This window comes from Sus scrofa, chromosome 7 (assembly GCF_054392235.1).
Source record: "Sus scrofa isolate SSC_HxYL_T2T_F1_AM1 chromosome 7, Sscrofa_HxYL_maternal_Yorkshire_Landrace_v2.0, whole genome shotgun sequence".
In the NCBI taxonomy this organism is placed as follows: domain Eukaryota; kingdom Metazoa; phylum Chordata; class Mammalia; order Artiodactyla; family Suidae; genus Sus; species Sus scrofa.
This window is the reverse complement of record NC_139389.1, coordinates 128,578,964-128,601,156: the sequence shown is the minus strand read 5'-3', so window position 1 is coordinate 128,601,156 and position 22,193 is coordinate 128,578,964. Positions and strand designations below refer to the sequence as shown.

The following is a 22,193-nucleotide window of genomic DNA, read 5'->3' as shown; positions in this document are numbered from 1 at the left end:
AGCTCTCAACAAATGGCATTCACATTCAGTATGGGCCAGAGTCCTGGCCGAAAGCAGATGGCCATTTGTGCCCCTGAGGGAGGTGTAAGGAAGGGACTTACTTAGCACAGGTGGGCAGGGGCAAGGGGGACCTACCAGCATCTCAGCGGTTGACTTGCTCACAGAAAGTCTTGATTCCTCTTTGCACTTTGGCTCTGGGCCTGCCCTGGGCCTCAGGTCTGTGAATCAGTGGTGGTGTCTCACTTTTTTTGCTTTCTTTGGCAACAGGAACAGGAGGCCTGTCCTCCTTCCCCATCACGTCTCTGACAAGACCGAAGCGACACTAAGCCCCATCACAGGCCTGCGGGGACAAAGGGAGAATGATTCACAGAACCCGGAGCTGACGAGAGTGTGCCCTGACAGCAGCTGTGCCCTTAGGTAGAGCCAAGTCACCAGAGGGAGCCAGGGGACTAACCCCCGCTCAGGCTCAGCCTTGCGGGTCGAGCAGGCCCGAAGGGTGGAGAGTGGATCTGGAGGGGCAGTTGAGCTCTGCCCGGCCCGCACACGTCCTTTCTACTTGTGCCTTCCTTCTGCAAATGACAGCACAAAGGCTTAGGATAAACGAGCTACCCCAAAACACAGTATACCAGTTTAGGAAACTAGTCTTGAATGACATAACCCCTGAATCCCAGCAGCTTAACAAAAAGAAGTTTAGGAGTTCCCGTCGTGGCTCGGTGGTTAACGAATCCGACTAGGAACCATGAGGTTGCGGGTTCGATCCCTGGCCTTGCTCGGTGGGTTAAGGATCCCGCATTGCCGTGAGCTGTGGTGTAGGTCGCAGACGCGGCTCGGATCCCGTGTTGCTGTGGCTCTGGCGTAGGCCGGTGGCTACAGCTCCGACTGGACCCCTAGCCTGGGAACCTCCATATGCCGCAGGAGCGTCCCTAGAAATGGCAAAAAGACAAAAATAGTAACAATAATAATAATAAGTTTATTTCTCATTTACATCAAGTGCAGTCAGTGCTCCTGAATATTTGGCAGCTTTTTAAGTGGTGATGGAGGAGCAGGACTCCTTCCATGCTGTGGCTCTACTTCCCCATTCAGAATCCGCCTCCCAGGAGCGAGGACCGCTGCTCACCGCTTATTGGCCGGAGTCCTATCACGTGATCTCGCCCAGCTTCAAGGGAAGCTGGGTAATGTAGTCCTGTAGGAAACGGGGGTTGGTGAGCACCTAGTCTGACTCTAGTCGACTGAAAAAACGGACAACCTTAAAGTTGAGAATTCTGTTTTATTCTGCCCTTCTTGCTGAGGATTTCAAGCCTGGAAGCCTCTCGGACAACTCTGAGGGACTGCTTCGAAAGGGTAAGTAAGGTAGGACCCAGGACATACAGGCGTTTTTGCAACTAAGAGAAGGTAGTTGGAACTTCCAAAGATGACTGTTAGGTAAAGAAACCCCGACATCTCAAGTTCAGGAATGTAGCCCTTTTCTGTGCATGGAGAAGATGCAAGAGTTCGGGCTCACTCAAATCATTCCTTTGGATGCCCCTCAGCCTCTGGGGCCGGTAGCTAGAAAGGCGTGTTTTCCCATCCCGAGTTCCCCGAGGATGCTCACACCTCCTCCTGTGTCGTTTCTGTCCCGAGTTCCTTCAGGGCTCACCAGCGGGGGCAGCTGCGGCAGCTTGAGGGCTGCACCGTCCTCTCTTTACTGACGTGGCAGCAGTGTTTTCCACTCACACCCCGCTGCATGCAGATTTTCATCCAAGAATGTCTGACTCCAGACCCATGCTCTTAGCACAGACCGCCAGAATCACACTTCCTCACACTCCAAGGCAATTTGATGCTGCTAAAGTTGGATATATTTTTCCTCTTTGTTTCTATTCCTGAAGGCAGTTCCTCGTGGAGCAAACAAATTAAACTCAGTGAACATTTGCTGAGTAACGAGGAAGGGTAGTATACGGTAGGGGTTCTTTTTTTTTTTTTTTTTTTTTTTTTTTTTGGTCTTTTTGCTATCCGTACGCCAGAGCCACAGCAACACAGGATCTGAACCGCATCTGCAACCTACACCACAGCTCAGGGCAACGCCAGATCGTTAACCCACTGAGCAAGGGCAGGGACCGAACCTGCAACCTCATGGTTCCTAGTCGGATTCCTTAACCACTGCACCACGACGGGAACTCCAGGGGGTTCTTAAAACTTGTCTGTAGATTGGAATTACCCGAGGATCCTTTAAACTCTCAAACCCAGGCTCATCCAAGACGCATTAAATCACAATGCAATATATTAAATACATTTTTCGAAGGTGTGGTTTTGAAGCTGCCCGGTGACTCTAGGGTGCAGCCAAGTTTGGGAACCACTGGTATAGTTGTTGCAGGAAGGGGGACCCCTCTCTGGGCCCAAGCAGAGGCTCCTATCTGACACTTGGAAATGAACTGTCTGAGGAGACACATGTGCTGACAAAGCACAAGGAGCGACTGGGCAGGACGCGCAGGATAAGGCAAGCCAGGAGGACTAACTGCTCTGCCGCATGGCCCGCAGCCTCACTTTTTCTGGGAATGTGGTTAGTGTCCATTTGTCTCTGGCCAGTCATCTTGCTTGGGCCATATTCGATCTGACTCCAGGTCCTTCCTTGTGACGCAAGCATCTCTCAGCCAAGATGGATTCCGGCGCCAAGGATCCTTGGGGTGGGGGGGATTGCTCATCTCCTCCCTCCTGTTGGCCCCTCCCAAATTCCCTCAAGGCAGCACCTTGTTCCTCCTCCTCGGGGCCGCCTGCTGTGGTGAAACCTCTTGTGCGAGCAGCTATTCTCATGCTTGGCCAAAGTGGGTGGTTTCGGGAGTTCCCATCGTGGCTCCGTGGTTGACAAATCTGACTAGGAACCATGAGGTTGCGGGTTCGGTCCCTGGCCTTGCTCAGTGGGTTAAGGATCTGGCGTTGCTGTGAGCTGTGGTGTAGTCACAGACTCAGTTTGGATCCGGTGTTGCTATGGCTCTGGTGTAGGCCAGTGTCTACAGCTCTGATTAGACCCCTAGCCTGGGAACCTCCATCCATATGCCGCGGGAGCGTCCCTAGAAAAGGCAAAAAGACAAAAACAAAACAAAACAAAAACAAAAAATAGTGGGTGGTTTCAGTCAGTGGTTCCCTAATGTGGTGGCTAAGAATATGCATTTTTAAGTTAGATTGCCCGGGTGTGAGCCCAGGCTCAGGACGGGTAAGCTGGCTGGCCTTGGGGAAGTTGCTTAACTTTTCTGTACTTCAATTTCCTCCTCTATGACATGGAGCGGATAATAGGGTGTTATGAGAATTACGTGAGTTAACATGTGCAGAGTGTTTAGAACCGTGTCCAACACACAGTATGTACCATCTAAGTGTTGGATACTGTTGTTCCTGTGTCCTGAGTGCCTCGCCTAAACAATGCCCTCCTCGAGAGATGAAAGATAAGGGTCTTGGGCGGGGGGACCTCAGAACCCAGAGGGAATACCTCAAACGTGAATATAAAACAAATTAAATGCAGCTCCTCATTCCAGCCATGGGTCCCTTACAAATGGAAATCAATTTGGTTTTGCTCCTGAGAAACTGAGCGGCATTTTACGAAGCTGAGGAAAGATCAGAAACCACTCAGGGCAGTTTTAGAATTGAAATTCCTGGTTTTGGAGACACCACCTGCTCTCCTCTTTCACTGCCGTCTGGACATCTGCTTCCTTGGCAGTAAACACAGATCTGCGGCAGCCTTGGGGTGGCTGGGGGAGCCGGTTCCCTTGGCAGCCTGATGTTCAGCATTGACGGGTTACGGGGAAATGTGACTTGAAGGGTAGGTAGCTCGTGGGTAGTATCTGGAAATAAAAGTCCCGGAGCATGCTGGAGGCCAAGCCTTTTGGGTTTTGAGTTTGCTGAGGAAAATGGGCATTAGCCCATCCTTACAGGAAGAATTTCCAAGGCTGTCAGAAGAGGACACAACATTCTTTTAAATTTAGATCTCATTGAGGTATGAAGGAACACACAGGCTGCTTGTTGCCAAGTACTAACATTGCTTCCAAAACCTAATGTGAGCATTTTGTCAGCCCAGATGTGGCCCATTTATTTTTAGAGTGGTGGAGACCTCAAGGCTATAACTCCAAAAGCATTTAATATTTAGTAAAAGTTAGGCAATCCCCCCCTCAAAAAAAACCCTATACTATTTAAAATTCAGTACCAGTATCATAGTTCTGTCATTAGAAATCCTTTCATTTATCATAAAAACTTCTAAGACCAAATAAATACCTTCCTCTCCTCTTCATTACACTTTAAACTGAAGCTTTACTTCCCCCTCACCCTCTGATTTCTTCAGAATACTCTTTAAAAAAAAAAAACAAAAAAAAAACCCTGCCTTCAGGCCAGATTTCATTTTGAAAACCACCTTCTTGGTCTTTATGTCCTATTTGCTGAACTGGGGTTTCAGCCGACTCTCTACCCCAAAGATCGACCTTGAACAAGTCCCTTAACTTGACTGCACCGCCCTTTCTCAGTGGTTTATCTGTTGGAAGCTTCCCTAAAAGGGGGAACACCCAGTGACATGCGACGCCCCATTTAAAATTTGAGAGGCTGTTGCCATCTGCTCTCTTGCGGAAGCTGTGCCCATCAACACACCCACCAACCGGGCTCCAGAGAAGCCGTTGCCTTTTCACATTTCCATGTATCATTACGCGTTGTATCAAATCTGTTGCAACCCATTCACGGAAAATTTGTGCAGAAACATTTCTGGGGAAAGAGCACTTCTCCACTGAGGCCAGCAGGGGGCGCCCGCTCTCCTCTTTAGTGGAACTTGGGTTTGTCGCGTTTGCTCCCTACAAAGCCCAGAAAGCCCATGTGAGCCTGCGCAAATTCCACCCCACCCGCGCCCCACAACGTGGGAAGGTTTTGGAAAAATCTTAACTATCCCACCCCTTTCACAAGGCTAGTCGGTGACAGCTTCCTCTTAGTCGAGGAATTTAAAATAAAAGTGTCATTTTATGTCACAATTAATTTCTCCCTTTAAGCACTGGGTTGGGCAGTAAAATCCACAAGACTTGTGAAAGGTGCCCCTGTGCAGTTTTCACAGCAGGTTGATAAGAGAATACTTGGGACGTGAGATAATAGAAATGTGCTGTATATTCAGATAAAGATCTTTTGTTATGTCTCTCCCGTGTGGGTAGGTCAACCCAAGTCTGAAACAGAAACCTGTTTCAGCTTCTCTGCGAATTCATTCCTCCACGGGAAATGCAACCCCAGATCCTAATCCTGCCACTCCTGGGCTGGGACTAGGCTGAGGGGATGGAGGGATTGGGCTTGAGCACAGAGTTTAAGGGGGGATAGACAGGGAGACATCTAATCAAGATGACAATTACTGCAATGTTTTAAAAAATCGAAATGGGAGTTCCCATCACGCGTGGCTCAGCAGAAATGAATCTGACTAGCATCCACGAGGCTGCGGGTTTGATCCCTGGCCTCGCTCAGTGGGTTAAGGATCCAGTGTGGCCATGGGCTGTGGTGTAGGTCACAGACCTGGCTGAAATCTGGTGTCGCTGTGGCTGCAGTGTAGGCCTGCAGCTACAGCTCCGATTGGACCCCTAGCCTGGGAACCTCCATAGACTATGGGGTCAGCCCTAAAAAGACAAAAAGAAAAAAAAAATAAATGCCAAACAGCCATGATGAAAAAAACATGGACATTTTAAAGCAAGACCGGATGAGCCCTGCACCTTCGTGCTCATCTCAGGTGCCAGGTCTGCCGCATCCTGCCTTTACGGAAAACATGCTATAAAGCTCATATGATTGAGCCTCATTCTTGCCCTTGCTCCCTCTTTCCCAGTCTCAGCCCCCCACCACCCCCATCACAAGGTTGGCTATAGTCTGATGTGGGGAAGATAACATTGGGAAAAGCCAAAAGGCATAGATGGGTGGGAGTATTTATTGTAAAAACCTGGGGAATGATGCCGAACTCATTAATGGCTAGTGGCTCTGAGCAGTTGTCACTGTTGGGGCTGGAGGAGAGCTTCTGCTGTGATATTAGCAAACATTTATCATGTGAACGGTGGTGAGCCATTCTCTGTGTTTGGCTGTTTAATCATTCCAGTGGTTGTGCAGTGCCCACCCCACCCCCACCCCGTGTGCCAGCCTCCAGGCCTCCCTTTGCGTGTGCGTTCCTAGCGCCGTGGCTTCTCCCCTTTAAGTTCAGTCCTTCAAGGGCTGAAGTCCTGCCACCTCCAAGAGGTCTCCCCAGACCCCTAGCCCCTCCTTGAGGCCATCATAGAATAACTGCATCAGATCAGCCAAAATGTGCTTCTCAGCTGGGGATGCAGAGAGATGTGCTCCCAGACTGGGAAGTCAGGTTTGGGGTGCTCCCCAGCCCACTGTCATTACACCTAACCCACTGTGGTCTTGAACTCTATCTGAGGTCAGCCTCTGCCCATTGCACTCCTCTGCTAAAGCAGAGTGGCTAGCTGACAGGCTGCTGATCACAGATGGGTGGGTAAACCCAGCCAAGACCAGCAGAAGAACCACCCCACTGAACCACCACGAGCTCAGGGAGTTGTTTTATATTATTAAGTATTGGGGTGGTTTGTTATGCAGCAATAGGTGACTGATACACTCTTCAGGCCATCATCCGTATTCTAGTGACGTGACTGCTCTAGGATGCGGGTCTAAGACACTCCCCTGTTCAGAGTCTCCAGCCACTGGCGTGGCCTGTAGGAAATCCTGACCCCTTCACCTTGGCATAAGCCTTCCAGCTCTTGAGTTCACTGGCTGAGAACATCGGCACTGGCTGGTCCACACCGTCATTGTCCTGTTTAAGACCCAGTTCTGGGTGACTCCAGCCTCCGCCCCTGGAGGGCCCTGGAAAATGGGGGTGCTGCCTGGCCTGTCTGCAGGGTTGCTACTCAGCATCAAAGAATGGGCGCCAGGGGAAGCGCCAGGAGGTCAGTTCCGAGGGAGCCATGGGTTCCTCTGTCTCTTCTTTGCTGCTTAAGGTCCCTACTTACATGCCTGCAGAAGTAGATGCTCAGTAAATATCAGCTGAATGGATAAGCGCAGACTCTGTGTTGCAAGAACTCCCATGTGTTCAAGGGAAGCCCCCAAAGCGAATTCTTTTTATGCCCGTACCTGTGGCATACGGAAGTTCCTAGGCTGGGGTCAAATCAGACCTGCAGCTGCGACCTATGCCACAGCCATGGCAACGCTGGATCTGAGCCTCCTCTGTGACCTAGACTGTGGCTAGCAGCAATGCTGGGTCCTTAACCCACTGATCGAGGCCAGGGACTGAACCCACATCCTCAGAGACACTGTGTTGGGTTCTTAACCTGCTGAGCCACAGTGGGAACTCCTAAACGGTGAATTCTCATATGGAATTTAGATTGTTGAACACCATGTTGTCCGTATTAGATATATGTGGAGGCCAGATCCTGCTTGTTGACCTAAATCCAGGCCACCTGAACCACTCTGCGCTCTCCAGGAAACCTCCAGGGGCTGGGGCACAGATCAAAATGTTGTCACTGATGGCTTATGAAGCCCTGGTGGCCCAGCCCCTGCCAGCCTCTCCATCACTGGGCTCCGGGACCACCGGCCTCCTTTGCATTTCTTTCTTTCTTTCTGTCTCTCTTCTTCTTCTTTTTTTTTTTTTTTTTTTTGCTTTTTAGGGCCATACCTGTGGCATACGGAAGTTCTCAGGCTAGGGGTCCAATCGGAGCTGCAGCCGCCAGCCTACACCACAGCCACAGCAATACCAAATCCAAGCGACATCTGCGACCTACACCACAGCTCATGGCCACACTGGATCCTTAACCCACTGAGCGAGGCCAGGGATTGAACCCACAACCTCATGGTTCCTAATCAGATTCATTTCCACTGCGCCACGACGGGAACTCCTCCTCGGCATTTCCTGAGTGAACCTGGGTCTTTGCCGCTATCCCATGAGGAATGGTCCTCCCTGGGCAGCAGCAGAGGCTCTCACCCTTCCCCCGCCACTCCATGGAGACTGGCCTGGGCACCTGGCCCCCTGGCCTCTCCTTCCAGGGCTTTCCAGCATCTCGCCTGCCTGGCAGCCCACCCCCCACCTCTCTAGTCTTTGGCTGTCTTGTCTCTTTATGCCAACCTCCCAATGCCACGCCACTCAGTCCTTGTCATCCTGGAGGATGGCCCCACCCCTGAAGTGGGGCCACAACCTCCTGTTATCCTTGTTCTATCATCTGGATGCTCCCACTACCCCTGTCCTTTAACTGCATCATCGCCCTGCTTCCCTCATCTCCTGCGTTCACTTCTCTAATTTAGCCATTTCCCACAGTATGACCAGCATCCTCAACGCCCTTGAACTGTGCCTGTCCATCTGACAAACCCCCGGCGCTGGAGCAATCCACTATCCGCCTCTCCTGGGCCTGCTGAGCACCGCTAGAGGATTCACATAAGAAGTGCCTGCCTCGGAGTTCCCATCATGGCTCAGGGGTTAACAAACCCGACTAGCATCCATGAGGATGCGGGTTCGATCCCTGGCCTCGCTCAGTGGGGTAAGGATTTCGTGTGGCCGTGAGCCGTGGTGTAGGTTGCAGATGTGGCTCAGATCCCGAGATCCCGCGTTGCTGAGGCTGTGGCGTAGGCCAGAGCAACAGCTCCAGTTCCACCCCCGGCTGGAAACATCCACATGCCATGAGTGTGGCCCTAAAAAGACGTGGAAAAGAAAAAAAAAAAAAAAAGCGCCTGCCTCCGAGCTCCAGCCAGGCCCTCAGAGCCCCAGGAACACCTTCGGCTTCCCTCTGTGCCCTTGAACATCACAGGCCCTCCCAACACCTCCGCTCTCCTCAGACCTCAAATCCCTCCATAACTGCCTCCTCCATCCTCCCGCCTAACCTGTGAACCTGCTGCCTCCGGGTCTGATCTGTTTCTTTTATCTGGATCACTTCTTTCCCCCATTTTGCTCATCCTCTGGGATTCAGCTTCCACGTCTCTTCCTCTGGGAGAGCCTCTCCAGCTATCCTCTATCCAGGCTGGACACCCCTTCTCTGTGCTCTCAGAGCACCTGCTCTCACCCAGTGATGGATCCTTCTGCCCTGTGACAGCTTCCTAACTATTGTCTCTGTTGTCATAAGCTCCTGGAAGGCAGGAGCTCAATAAATATTGTTCATCCGCAGCCCACGCTTTCTACCTGTGTGTCCCGGTTCTGCCTCCACCAGCCCTTCCTCCCTCTCTCCGGGTAGCCCGATTCCACCCCTTGTCAAACTCAGCTCATTTTACTCCCTTCCTGCCCTCCCTTTTGAAACCCCCAGAAGGAGCCCGTCCCCTCTCCCTCTGGATGCTCCAGGGAGCGGGTCTGTGTCACGCTCTTGCAATTTCTCATTTCCCCTTTTTACACTCGACTTATTTCCATCTCTCTAAGTTCCTTTTGGACAGGCGCTCTGGCTCTAGCATCTCTCTGTTTCCAGCAGTTAACCTGGGACATCTGGGTGGGCAAGTGGGTGTAGGGAGATGCTCCCTGGAGATTGTTTCCTGTCGCAGGAATAAATGAACCACAAACTTGGTGACTCGCAGCAACACGCGTTTATTATCTCATGGATCTGGAGCCCAGGCACCCGAATCAGTGTCCCTGGGCTGAAGGTGAGATGTCAGCAGGGCGGGTTCCCTCTGGAGGCTCCATTTCCTGCCACTTCTTGCCTCCTCGGGGTGCCTGCAGTCTTTGGCCTGTGGCCCCTTCTTTGCATCCCTCCAGCCTTCTCTGTCCCTGACACTTCCGCCTCCCCTGTATAAAGACCTTTGTAGGAGTTCGTGGCTCAGCACTTAATGAACCCGACTAGTATCCATGAGGATGCGGGTTCGATCCCTGGCCTTGTGCAGTGGGTTAAGGATCTGGGGTTGCCATGAGCTGTGGTGTAGGCCAGCAGCTACAGCTCCAATTCGATCCTTCACTTGGGAGCTTCCATACGCCGCGGGTGCGGCCCTAAACACAACAACAAAAAAGACCTTTGTAATGTCGCTGGGCTCGCCCCGATGATCCAGGATAATCTCCCACCTCACCATCCTTAGCTTAATCACATCTGTGGGGTCCCCCTTCCCCTGGAAACGTTCACAGGTCCTAAGGATTAGGTCCTGGTTGTCTTGGGGGCCCGTGATTCAGCCCATACATAGTATTTATGACGTCAGGAATAATTGATAGGAAAGCCACACTTCTTGGCCCACTGGCTGTTTTAATGCCGCCAGAAAATTTGGACGATTTCTTTCCTACGGGACGAGGACACGGCAGTGAGCTTTCTGGGGAGGCATCGGTGATACAGTTCCCAGATCTTGGTTCTGAAAAGCTGGCCCCAAAAGACGTAGATGACTGGATTTAGGCAGCTGTTGATGAAAGCAAAGAAGTTGGTGTACTGCAAGCCCAGGTCGGTGAAATCCTCCCAGAAGCAGCCTCGGATGGCCCGCACGTGGAGCAGGAATTCCAGGAAGGCACAGACGTGGTACGGGGTCCAGCAGAGCAGGAAGACGGCCACAAGCGTGAGGATCAGCGCCGTGGTCTTGCCATCCCTGGGGCCCCCGCACCTTGTCCTGCTGAGCTGCTCCCGCCCCCGCAGGGCTGCCAGGATGTGATAGTTGAAGAAGAGGATGGCAGCCAGCGGGAGGAGAAAGCCCAGCACGTTCAACTCCACCGTCCTGACGAAGGCCCAGGCCTCGTGGGGGAAGGGCAGCACGCAGGCGGAGACGTTCAGCTCCGGGACCACTTGGACGGAGCGCAGCAGGAACGTGGGGATGCTCAGGAGGCCCCCCGCCGTCCAGATGAGCACGCAGGTGGCCTGGGCCCAGTGGCGCCGCCGCCGCCGCCTCCAGCTGGCCACGGGGTGCACCAGCGCGCGGTAGCGGTCCCGGCTGATGGCCACCACCAGGAAGATGCTGATGAACAGGTTGGCCTTGATGACGCCGTTGACCACGCGGCAGAGGGGGGCTCCGAAAGGCCAGTGGAATCCGTTCCGGATGGTCTCGGCCCAGAAGGGCAAGCCCAAGGCGAACACCAGGTCAGAAGCGGCCAGGTGGGCCAGGTAGATTTCCGCCGCGTTCAGACGCCGTCGAGGCACGAGGAAGACCGACAGCACGAAGAGGTTTCCCAGCAGGCCGCCCGAGCAGATGGCCACGACGCAAGTCGGTAGCACCTTGTGCAGCAGGTGCCAGGCTTCCTGAGCACCGTCACACAGCGTGGCATTTGGAGGTGGGAGCTGGCTCTGGTTGAAGGCCTGGAACCCCACGAGGGTCTGGGAGGCCATCCACGGGGACCTGCGGGGAACAACACGTAGCATCACTTGGGAGGCAGCCCACTCCAGCCCTCGGCCCGACCGGCCTGCCTCCAGGTGGGGTTTTTTTTTTGTTTTTGTTTTTGTCTTTTTAGGGCTGTACCCCTGGCATCCAGAGGTCCCCAGGCGAGGGGTTGAGTCGGAGCTGCAGCTGCCGGCCTACCCCACAGCCACAGCCACGCCAGATCCGAGCCACATTTGTCACCTGCGCCACAGCTTGCAGCAATGCCGGGGCCTTTAACGTCCTGAGCGAGGCCACGGATGGAACCTGCATCCTCACGGATATTAGTCGGGTTCTTAACCTGCCGAGCCACAACCAGAACTCCTTGCCACTGGTATTGGAACATAAATTTCGTTGGCACAGGGCCACCTGCATTCATTTACATTTTGTGTTACCATGGCAGCGGAGTTGAGTGGTTGCCGCAGTGGCTGTGTGGCCTGCGAAACTGAAAACATTTACCCCCTGTTCCCTGAGAGGAAAATTTTCCCGACCCTGGGTATAGAGGCAAGGACCAGGGCTTTGAAACCTGAGTTCAAATCTTGACACACTTGGGTGCAGGCCACTTAGATCCACGGATTTTGATTTTCCTTTTTGAAAACGGGAGCTCATCGGATCCCTCTTGTGGGCTTGTGGCGAGGACTGCAGAATCTATGGCGAGCTCGGCCTGGTGACCTGGCTTAGCGGAAGCACTCAGCGCAAGGACGTGGTAAGTCTTATTTACAACCACACCGTTGTTATTAGCTGTTTAACCAACATTTCATGAGCACCTACTTTGTGCCAGCTCTCTGCCAGGTGCTGGCAGCACAGGGAACAGGGCTCGGCCCCCTGAAGATGCTCTAGAGGGAGGCAGATACGGAGACAGTGGTCCATGATCGAAGGTGGAGTCAAGCAAGGAGGAGGCCCGGCCGACGGGGAGGCCGACTCCCTGGGGCTGGACCAGGAGGGTGGGTGGGGCAGGGCAACAGTTGAAGGTGTTTCTGGGGCTCCACCCCTAATAGTCCTCCCCCCACCTGGATGAATGAATATATATGCAAAGTGCTTCAAAATGTTCCTGACTCTGCAGAGGCACTTGCTACCCATTAGCTTGTTGTCTTTGTCATCAGCCTTGGTGATGCTTAGGAGTTCTTCAACTGGGGCAAACTCAGAGTGGCCAGCACCAGAGACAGTGTAAGAGAGCTCCTCTCGGCAGGGTCGCTTTGGCTGTGCAGTCTTAGGCAGCCCCTTTGTGTCTCTGAGCCCGACTTGCCCCATCCGAGGACATAATGATCTTTTGGCTGTGACACTGTAACCCACACATGGCGACATTCACATCAGGTGAAATGAATGGGTTCCCCCATTCATTCGTCACTGGACGAGTATCTATTAAGCACCCCCTCGGTGCCAGGCACTGTTCTAGGTATTTGGGACACAGCAGTGAATCAAGCAGGCCAAACCCACTGCCCAGGAGGTTCTTCAAGCTTTGAGGGAGGAGAGAGGCAATGACAATAAGCATAAAGAATAGCCCTGTTATATGGAATGATTGGCCAATGGGGACTGCTATATAGCACAGAGAAGTCTACACAGCATTCTCTGACCATCTATGTGGGAAGAGAATCTGAGAGAGAATGGATATGTGTATATATATATGGCTGGGCCACTTTGTCGTGCAGCAGAAATTATCACAACCTTGTAAATTAACTATACTATACTAATTTATTTTAGTACACTATCCTAATTTAAATTATACTAAATTAGTACACAATTTTAGTAAACTATACTAATTTAATTTATACTAAATTAAATTAACTATACTTCAATAAAACTTAAAAAAAAAAAAAACCTGTTGGCAGAGGAGGGGCAGCCGTGGAGGCGGTGAGCTGTGACCAGGCTCTAGATATATTCCGAAGGTGGGCTCAGCACGATTTTCAACCAGATATAGGTCCTGAGAAAGGAGGAGTTGCATGGTGTCTAGATATTTGGCCCGAGCATCTGGAAATATGAAGTTGCCATCAACTGAAATGGAGATGACAGAGTGGAGATGGAGCAGGTTTGGGGGGAGACTGGAAGTGCCTTTTGGACATGGGGAGGCTGGGCTATCTGGTAGCCCTCAGGTGGGGCTGTCGGGCTGTTAGCTGTACTAGACCTGTGTTGAGAGACAGTGGTGCATATTTGGGAATTGTAACACCTGGATGGTGTCTGGTGTTTAAAACCACAGGACTGGAGGAAATCACCAAGGGAGAGCACAGAGAAGAAGCTGCTAGGCTGCTGGCTGACAGGTCTGCTGGAATCATGGGAAATGATGGGTTGGGAGGCTGTGAAGCATCCATGGCTTACGGAGTTCTGACCCAGAGTATGTGAAAGAGCAGGGATGCTCTCATTTTGTCGATCATTCCAGGGCTTCATCCATAACTAAATATTTATGTTGTTACTTAGCAAGACTTTTCAATTTCAAGAAAAACCCTTCTGGCAACAATGAGCAAACAAAGACTTAAGTCCCTAACTTCTTTCTGTCTCTCCGGGAAATTGACGACAATCGTGTAACTTGCACAGAATGTTGATGTTTACATCATGATGGGGGCCGTGACAATTTCACCAACCACAAGGAAACCTGACATGAAGCTGCTCCTTCAGAAGTTTGTGTTTTGCAGAGATGGTGCCTTGACACATCAATTTCACCCACATCACTGCAGAAGATGCTGGTACAGGTCACTCTGGAAGGGTGACTTTTCACTTAAAACAAACAGCTGGTCTTCAAGTTCATTCAGCTCGTTATTAGCTCCAAGTGATCTTGTGCACGCATCCCAGGGCTCTGGCTCATCAATGTGACAGCACCGTAAGAAATCCACAGACAGTGAAACAGTGCCTGTTTGATACCAGTATCCTCGGATTCCTTAAATGGAAACATCCGTCAATTCCAATCATGTTTCTATTTTTCATTGGGTTCATGGAATCAAAGCGTAACTTTTGGAAGTTCGGGCTGGTGAAGTGAAACCATGGACATTGTGTGAATGTTATTCTAAATTCCGTTTACACTGTTCACATTGGAAAGAAAGTTGTATTTTTCTGATGATAATACACACACACTGTGGTGGGCCCAGGGCCGTGGTAACAAGAACGCTCTTGCTAAAACAAGAGGCCAGTGGAGCAGAAATGTACTTTGAAGAGGTCATGGTGCACATGCAATTTTGTTTTGTTTTGTTTTTTGTCTTTAGGGCGGCACCTGCAGCATATGGAGGTTCCCAGGCCAGGCTAGGGATTGAATTTGAGGTGTAGCTGCTGGTCTGCACCAAAGCCACAGCATCGTGGGATCCAAGCCATGTCTGCGAACTATACCATGGCTCTTGGAACATTGGATCCTAAACCCACTGAACAAGGCCAGGGATCAAACCCTCATCCTCCTGGGTACTAGTTGGGTTCGTTACCACTGAGCCATGATGGGAACTCCACACACACAATTTTTAACTGCATATAAATGTTTCAATATTTTGCCAATTGAAACGGAGGTTTTAGTTGGTAAGATTTTACATCCGTTTGGTAGTTCAGAATGACTAAACTATGAAATTTCCATGAGGAAGTTGATGAGGAATTGAAATAAAAACCACTTGACCACTCCTGGGCATCTATTGAGAGAAAACCATGACTCGCAAAGATACATGTACTCCAGTGTTCATTGCAGCACTATTTACAATAGCCAAGACATGGAAACAACCTACATGTCCATTGACAGAGGAGTGGATCAAGAAGATGTGGTATGTACACACAGTGGAATATTACCCAGCCATTAAAAGGAAAGAAATAACAGCATTTGCAGCAACATGGATGGACCTAGAAATTATCATGCTAAGTGAAGTCAGTTGGACCCTGAGACACCAATGTCATGTGCTATCACCTGTATGCATCTAAAAAAAGGACACAATGAACTTCTTTGCAGAACAGATTTCTGACTCAGACTTTGAAAAACTTTTGTTTTCCAAATGAGACATGTTGTTGGGGTAGGGGGATGCGCTGGGGGTTTGGGATGGAAATGCTATAAGAAAATTGGGTTGTGATGATCCTTGTACAACTCTAAATGTAATTAAATTCATTGAGTAATTTAAAAAATAATACAAAAAAACCACTTGAGGGTATGCACTTTCTTTCTCTGCTGCCCATCATCAATCAATTTTAGAAGACCTTGAGTCTAAGTGCCCTAAAATGTTATTAAGCTATTTGTTAAGGCAGAGTTGTAAATTTTTGTTGAATTTTGTTCCAAATCGATGAGGAATCTTTGATCAAGTGTTCAATGAACAGAGCACCAGAACATCGGCTGTTAGAGCTTTTAGCAGATTGTGATGATTGAAAACAAATTTTTAGGCAGAAAATAATTGAAAGTTATTGCTGAAAGAGCAAGGGAGAAGATGATCAAGCTAAGTGGTCAAAAGGTGACGTGATTTAATTTTCAAATTCTGTAATGAACTTTGGGAAGAATTTGTGAAAAGAATCTTTTCAAGTGGATAAATTCTAGTCTCTACAAAAATGAGATGAAATTGAGAAAGCCTCTGATATGCAGCATCTAAATTTGACAAAGTATTCAAAAATTATAAATAGCTACAGCTTATTTGAAGAGTTTAATCTGGTGAAAATCTTTGTTGAAGAAAGGAACTCAAACTAAGGCATAAAGAGAGCACCTGTGAAAATATCTGGGCTGAAATATTTGCATAATTCCATATGCAAAGAATTAGACTTGAAAACGGCCTCTGCCAGGCAGAATTTGCTCAGAGTTTGTCAGGTACCTCAGCAGCTACAGAGAGAACAGTTCCTTAATTAAATACATTCTGGTCCAAGAGAAGAGTCAATTGCAGGTGCTAATATAAATTTATTAACCCGAACCTTTGAAGAAAAAGATTTCAGGCAATTACTGGAATAATTAAAAAATAATAAGATCATATTTTTGAAAGAAAAATGCATCCTTCAGGAAAATGCTAATGACATACTGGAGTCAGGTACAAGCTGAAACTAATTGTAGCACCTGGATATGTACCCAAACCAGTTATTTTGCTCATGTTATTTTTCAGTGTTCAGTTAATTAACATAAAGAAAGTGATTCATTTTGTTTTAATATATGTAAATGTATGTATATATTTAGACTTATTTGGGGAAAAATGTTTTTAACTAGAGCTACTTTATAACTACAATATAATATAACGAATTTGTGAGTGTGCGTGTATGTCTACATATATATATATATATATATATATATAGTTTTTAAAAAATTGTTTGTGATTAGAACTACTTTAGAGGAGTTCCCTGGTGGTGCAGCAAGTTAAGAGTATGGCATTGTCACTGCTGTGGCGCCATTCAATCCCTAGCCTAGGAACTTCAGCATGCCCCAGGTGTGGCCCCCAAAAAACCGACTTCATAACTCCATGAATATAGTATAATCCATTTGAAGTCACCCAGTTTATGGTGACTTGTTTCAGCAGCCACAGGAAACCAACACACCAGCAAACCTGATTTCTCAGGTGCCTGGCAGGTCACCGCAGCAGCCCCCTGTACTACACGCAAGGGTGGGAGCTGTTTCCTAAGGCTGACGTTGAGCTGGTCCTTCCTGGGCCCTTCTCTGCGCCTGCTGAGGAAGCTCCATGTGCCACGGAAAGCCCGTAGGCCTTCATCTGAGCCCAGTGTGCCTCCGTGCTGGGCCGCAGCATCAAACCCTGATGTCAGATCTGATCCTTCACTCTCAGCCACACCTGTGATCTGCTGAGGGTCTGGACTGAGCTGACAACACACCTGGGAGGAAGGATGGCTGTCTTTGTGCCCATTATACAGATGAGCAAACAGAGGCGAAGAGGGCTGGAGTGACTTGCCCACAGTCACACGGTGAAAGGAACCAGTCTGTCGATACACAGCTCTTCTTCCAGGCCCAGCTCAGTGTCCCCAAAGACAGTGGGCCTGGAGTCAGGGGGCCTGGGCTTGGGGCTGTGACCCCAAAGACAGTGGGCCTGGAGTCAGGGGGCCTGGGCTTGGGGCCTGGGGTGACCCAACTGTGATTCTGGGCAAGTTGAGTAAGTGTCCTGAGCCTCAGTTTCCTTTTCTGCAGAATGGGAATAATGGCAACAGAGCAGCATCCGAGCCTATTGTGAGGCTTGGATAAGATGCTGCCTGTAAAATCCCCTTGTAGGTTTTAAAGCATCAGATACGAGGCTTGAATAAGGATAACCCCCAGCACAATCCTAATGGTAAGAACTACAGTGGCACTGACGCTGATGCCGACAAGGTCCCTCTGAGTCCCTCTCCTTCATGTAGGCTGCCCTGGGGTCGTAACGTGATGTCGGAAATCCCAAGAGACCAGTTTCCTTCTCTCCCGAGCTGTGGGGCAGTTCAGGGAGTACCTAGCACCCAGCACAGGAGAAAACTAAGGCTCTGGACAGCTGAGGGCCCAGAGGGACTGGGTTCCTGCAGCGGGATTCTCACGGGTCTCCAGCCTCTGAGCTTTCACCCCCAGGAGGCTTAGAAAGGGGTTCACGGTGGGCGTGGAGAGAGCCCCAGATGTGATCTGCTTGGCTTTTCTCCCTTTCCTCTTCCAGGTCACCTTGAACACACTCAGAAGTGTGGATGCCTGGGCAAGAAGGGGTGGCTCTTGGGGGGCAGTGGAAGGGGCCTGGCTTCCGTGTCCTGAATGTCCACAAGGTCAGCGAGAGGCAGGAGCTGCCTGGGCACCACCAGACCAAAGCACCGGCCCCACCCCCCCAGGGTCATGGGGTCAGCAGAGTAATGGCCCCCAAAGATGTCCACGTCCTAGTCCCTGGGCTCTGCAAACATGCTCCCTTACATGGCAAGAGGGACACTGCGGATGTGATTAAGAATCTTGAGATGAGAGGACGCTGGGTGGTGGGGGTGGCTTGATGTCATCGTCAGTGGAAATGATTTCATGTGTAGGAGAGGGAGGGAGTTAGATTCAGAAAGAGATTAGAGGACACTATGCCTTTGGCTTTGAAAATGGAGATGGGGTCGCAAGCTAAGGAACACAGGCAGCCTCTAGAAGCTGGGAAAGGCCAGGAGCGGCTTCTCCCTTAGGGCTTCCAGAAGGAGCACAGCTCTGCCGACGCCTTGACTGGAGCCCAAGGAGGCTGATTTTTTTTTTTTTTCCCTCCCCTTTTGGGGCTGCACTCATGGCATAAGGAAGTTCCCAAGCTAGGGAACTGAATTGGAGCTGCAGCTGCCGGCCTACGCTACAACCACAGCAACACAGGATCTGAGCCGCATCTGCAGCCTACACCACGGCTCACAGCTATGCAGGATCTTTAACCCTCTGAGCGAGGCCAGGGATCAAACCTTCATCCTCATGGATACTAGTCCGGTTTGTTATTGCTGGGCCACAATGGGAACTCCCCTAAGGTGGCTGATTTTAAACTTCTGACCTCACAACTATAAGATAATACACTTGCGTGGTTTTAAGCCACAAATTGTGTGCTAATTTGTTACAACAACCAGAGGAAACTGAGAGGGGTCAAAGCTTCACTCTGCCCAGGAAACCGGGGACTGTAACCCATGCCACTGGCAGAGACCCCCTTACTTCAGCTCAAATCCGATTGGCTCAGCAGACACTGCTCTCCCTCCCACAAGACCCGGCTGTGTCCGTGGCCACTGCAGCCAGGACATGCGTCTGCTTAAGGCAGGGTTACTGGGGGCGGGGGGGGGGGGGTCTTTATCAGCTGCTGCCTGTGTTTATGTAAAGTTGGCCAGAGAGAAGAAAATCTTCCTTTGTTCCTAGTTTTAGCTCAATATTTCCCTGGCAGATAATATGTGGGCAAAATCCAGCAGCTATTGATATTAGTAGTAATATTTGATATCATTTGAAAAACTCAAGTGACATTGGGCAAGTCTACTACAGGTGATGATTCTGTCATTTCTTTCTTTTTTCTTTTTCTTTCCTCCTTTTTTTTCTCTTTTCTTCTGGCCACACTTGCAGCATGTAGATGTTCCCAAGCCAGGGACTGAATCTGAGCCGCGGCTGAAACTTATGCCACAACTTTGGAAATGCCGGATCTTTTAACCCACTGTGCTGGGTTGAACCCTTGCCTCCACAACAACCTGAGCTGCTGCAATCAGATTCTTCACCCACGGTGCCACAGCGGGAACTCAGATTCTTCCATTTCTGTGTGATCTTTTCTGAGCTCTGCACATTTTAGCATCTACTCCTAGATGCTACTTGGAAAACAACGGGCCTTCCTTCAACAAATCAGCCTTCTTCAAATTCATTCCATTTCTGCAGTGAGGTGATGATCCAGGCGTTTGGAATACAGATGCAGATATTAAAGAATGTCAACCCAGTCACATAATGAGATGTTTTCAAACCACAAATAACCCAACCAGTTATCGGCCTTATGAAGTTGTGTAAGCAATCCCGGAGAGACCAGTTTGATTTTTATAAATTGGAATTTGTAACTTCTAAGGGGTCAGAGCCCACATGGAGCTCTGGTGCCTGTGTTCAGCCTCTACATGTTTCAGACCTTGACCTAAAGCACTGCTGGAAATACCCTGTTCCAACCTCTTCCTCCTCCTCCTCTTCTGGAAAAGCAGCTAAAACCCTAAGAAGGCGTGGACGACAAGTCTCTTCAATGGATTGTGTTCTTTTAAAAATACACTCACAGAAAGTTAAAACTTCTGCCAATATTAGGTGTAAAAGGAAACTGTTTTATTTTTTCCTCCTGAGATGTGATTTTTCTTTTATTCTTTTGTCAAGTTTTTGCTTTATATACTTAAAGATGTGTTAACTTCTGCTGTACAACGGAGTAACACAGTTATACACACGCACACACATATATATATGTTCTTTTTCATATTCTTTTCCATTATGGTTTATCAGAGAATATTGATTATAGGTCCCTGTGCTAGACAGTAAAACCTTGTTGCTTATAGGTAAGAATTTGCCTCTAAGGTAATTATTCTATAATTAATCTTATGGGTGATAATTTGCCTCTGCTAATCCTCTTACAAGAGAAAAGAAAAAAAAAAGATCCTTTACTTACTCAGACAAAATGAAAGAACTCAGACTTCAGCTGGGTTTTCTGATGCTGGGAGCTGCCTTCGGAGGTGTTCGCTGTTCTGGGAAGCACAGTAGAAGTTGGTGGCCTTAAATTACATAACCCCCCCTCCAGTGACGTCATTGGCGGGACTGCCCCCGAAGTGAGCCTTCCAGACAGAGGAAGCAAGCTGGGATTTTGAAAGAAAACCACTTTGCACTTCGGGGCTGGCAAGCGATTATCCAGCCACCACCTCCTTCTTTCTTTGGGTAATATCTGGGGAGGCTTTTGAGCTCCCGCCAAGAGGGGTACTGCAGCCAGCATGCCCTCAAAACACATTTTGGCATCTCTGAGTCCCCACGAGCCTCGCCTTGCGTCGGCGGACACTGAGTGATGACTTTGCCCAGTCTGGGGACCTAACTGTCTGGGGTTGGGCAGCAGCTTTCGTGGGAGTGGACTTGAATGTCCCCTTTGGAATTTTGGTCCTGAAGGGTACATTGCCAAGAATCCATCAGTGCGGACCCCATGAAATAAACTGAGCCAGGAAGAGCTTGAGTCATTCCATGTGCAGCGTTGAGTAAGATCAGATGCGCTTTCCCCTAATCTTCCCTGGCGGTTCTGAAGTTTAGTTTTGATGTAAGTCTGCATTTATCAAGTTGAACCACTCAGGAGCTCATGTTCAGACAGTTAGAAATGTCTGGCTTTTAAGAGTCAGCCGGAGGAGTTCCTTCTGTCTCAGCAGTAATGAACCCAACAAGGATCCATGAGGACGTGGGTTCCATCCCTGGACTCGCTCAGTGGGTTAAGGATCTGGCGTTACGCGAGCTGTGGTGTAGGTCACAGGTGCAGCTTGGATCCCAGGTTGCTGTGGCTGTGGGGTAGGCCAGCACTGCAGCTCCAATTTAACCCCTAGCCTGGGAACTTCCGTATGCCACGGCTGTGGCCCTAAATAGCCAAAAAAAAAAAAAAAAAAAAAAAAAGTCAGACCTCAAGAGCCTTTGACTGCGTGCTGCCTGCTTTCTATCTCAGCTCCTGCATATTAAGACATTTCCAACTTCCTCCATACATGCAGGAGAAGGCGTCCACCCTGGGGCTTGACTCCGGCTTCTGGAACGTGATCCCCTCCCTACACGCTAGTCCTGCCTCCTGGAAACTCGTCTGTCTCTCCGTCCATCTTTCTTTCTTCCTTCCCTTCCTTCCTTCCCTCTCTCTCTCTTTTCTTTCCTTCCTTTCTTTCTTTCTTTCTTTCTTTCTTTCTTTCTTCCTTCCTTCCTTCCTTCCTTCCTTCCTTCCTTCCTTCCTTCCTTCCTTCCTTCCTTCCTTCCTTCCTTTCTTTCTTTCTTTCTTTCTTTCTTTCTTTCTTTCTTTCTTTCTTTCTTTCTTTCTTTCATCTTTTTCTCTTTTTAGGGCCACACCTATGACATATGAAGGTTCCCAGGCTAGAAGTCAAATTGGAGCTACAGCTGCCAGCCTACACCTCAGCCACAGCCATGCCAGATCCTTAACCCACTGAGCGAGGCCAGGGATCGAACCCAAAGCCCCATGGATACTGGTCTTGGTTCCTGGTCGGACTGTTTCCACTGCGCCACGCGGGGAACTCCTGGCTTTCCTCTTTTCGATGGGAGTGGAGACGGGACTGGTCTGGAAGGATCTGTTCTCAGGCGCTGTCTTCCTGCTCCAGCACGTGTTCCCCACAGGGGATCCTGACACCAGTCCTGCCCGGAGAGGGCACACAGCTCCCGTCTCAGCTTGGCCTCGGGGGCTGTGAGGAGTGGCCAGTGTGTGGCAGCACCCCCCCCCCGCCCTGGATGGTTGGGGCCCCAAACGCTGCCGCGAGTGAGGGCTGAGTAAGCGGCGTTTTGGGAAATGACCCCGAGGCCGCCTTGCCAGGCCGTGGGGACCCTGCGGGGGGCGGGGCAATGGAAAGTTCTGCAAAGAAAGTGGATGTTCCCGCTGCTG

The 22,193-nt window shown here is 49.9% G+C and overlaps 1 protein-coding gene and 1 long non-coding RNA gene across 4 annotated transcripts; one reads left to right on the top strand and one right to left on the bottom strand.

Annotated features, from left to right (window-relative positions):
- The first annotated feature begins 1,194 nt into the window (after positions 1 to 1,194).
- On the top strand, positions 1,195 to 16,423 carry LOC146401908 (uncharacterized). Its single transcript, XR_014811344.1, has 4 exons — positions 1,195 to 1,341; positions 8,270 to 8,489; positions 11,809 to 11,956; positions 13,445 to 16,423. It is a non-coding gene; the product is annotated as an uncharacterized LOC146401908 (long non-coding RNA).
- On the bottom strand, positions 9,494 to 20,318 carry BDKRB1 (bradykinin receptor B1). Of its 3 annotated transcripts, none has more exons than XM_084965842.1 (2): positions 20,241 to 20,318; positions 9,494 to 11,232 (listed from the first exon to the last, which is right to left on the bottom strand). In XM_084965842.1, the coding sequence occupies exon 2, from the start codon at positions 11,220 to 11,222 to the stop codon at positions 10,161 to 10,163; it is 1,062 nt and encodes a 353-aa protein (XP_084821968.1). In that variant the 5' UTR covers positions 11,223 to 11,232; positions 20,241 to 20,318; the 3' UTR covers positions 9,494 to 10,160.
- Between the last annotated feature and the right edge of the window lie 1,875 nt (positions 20,319 to 22,193).

Excerpts from the sequence above, each read along its gene's own strand:
- BDKRB1 (XM_084965842.1), bottom strand. The coding sequence starts at position 11,222 with ATGGCCTCCCAGACCCTCGTGGGGTTCCAGGCCTTCAACCAGAGCCAG.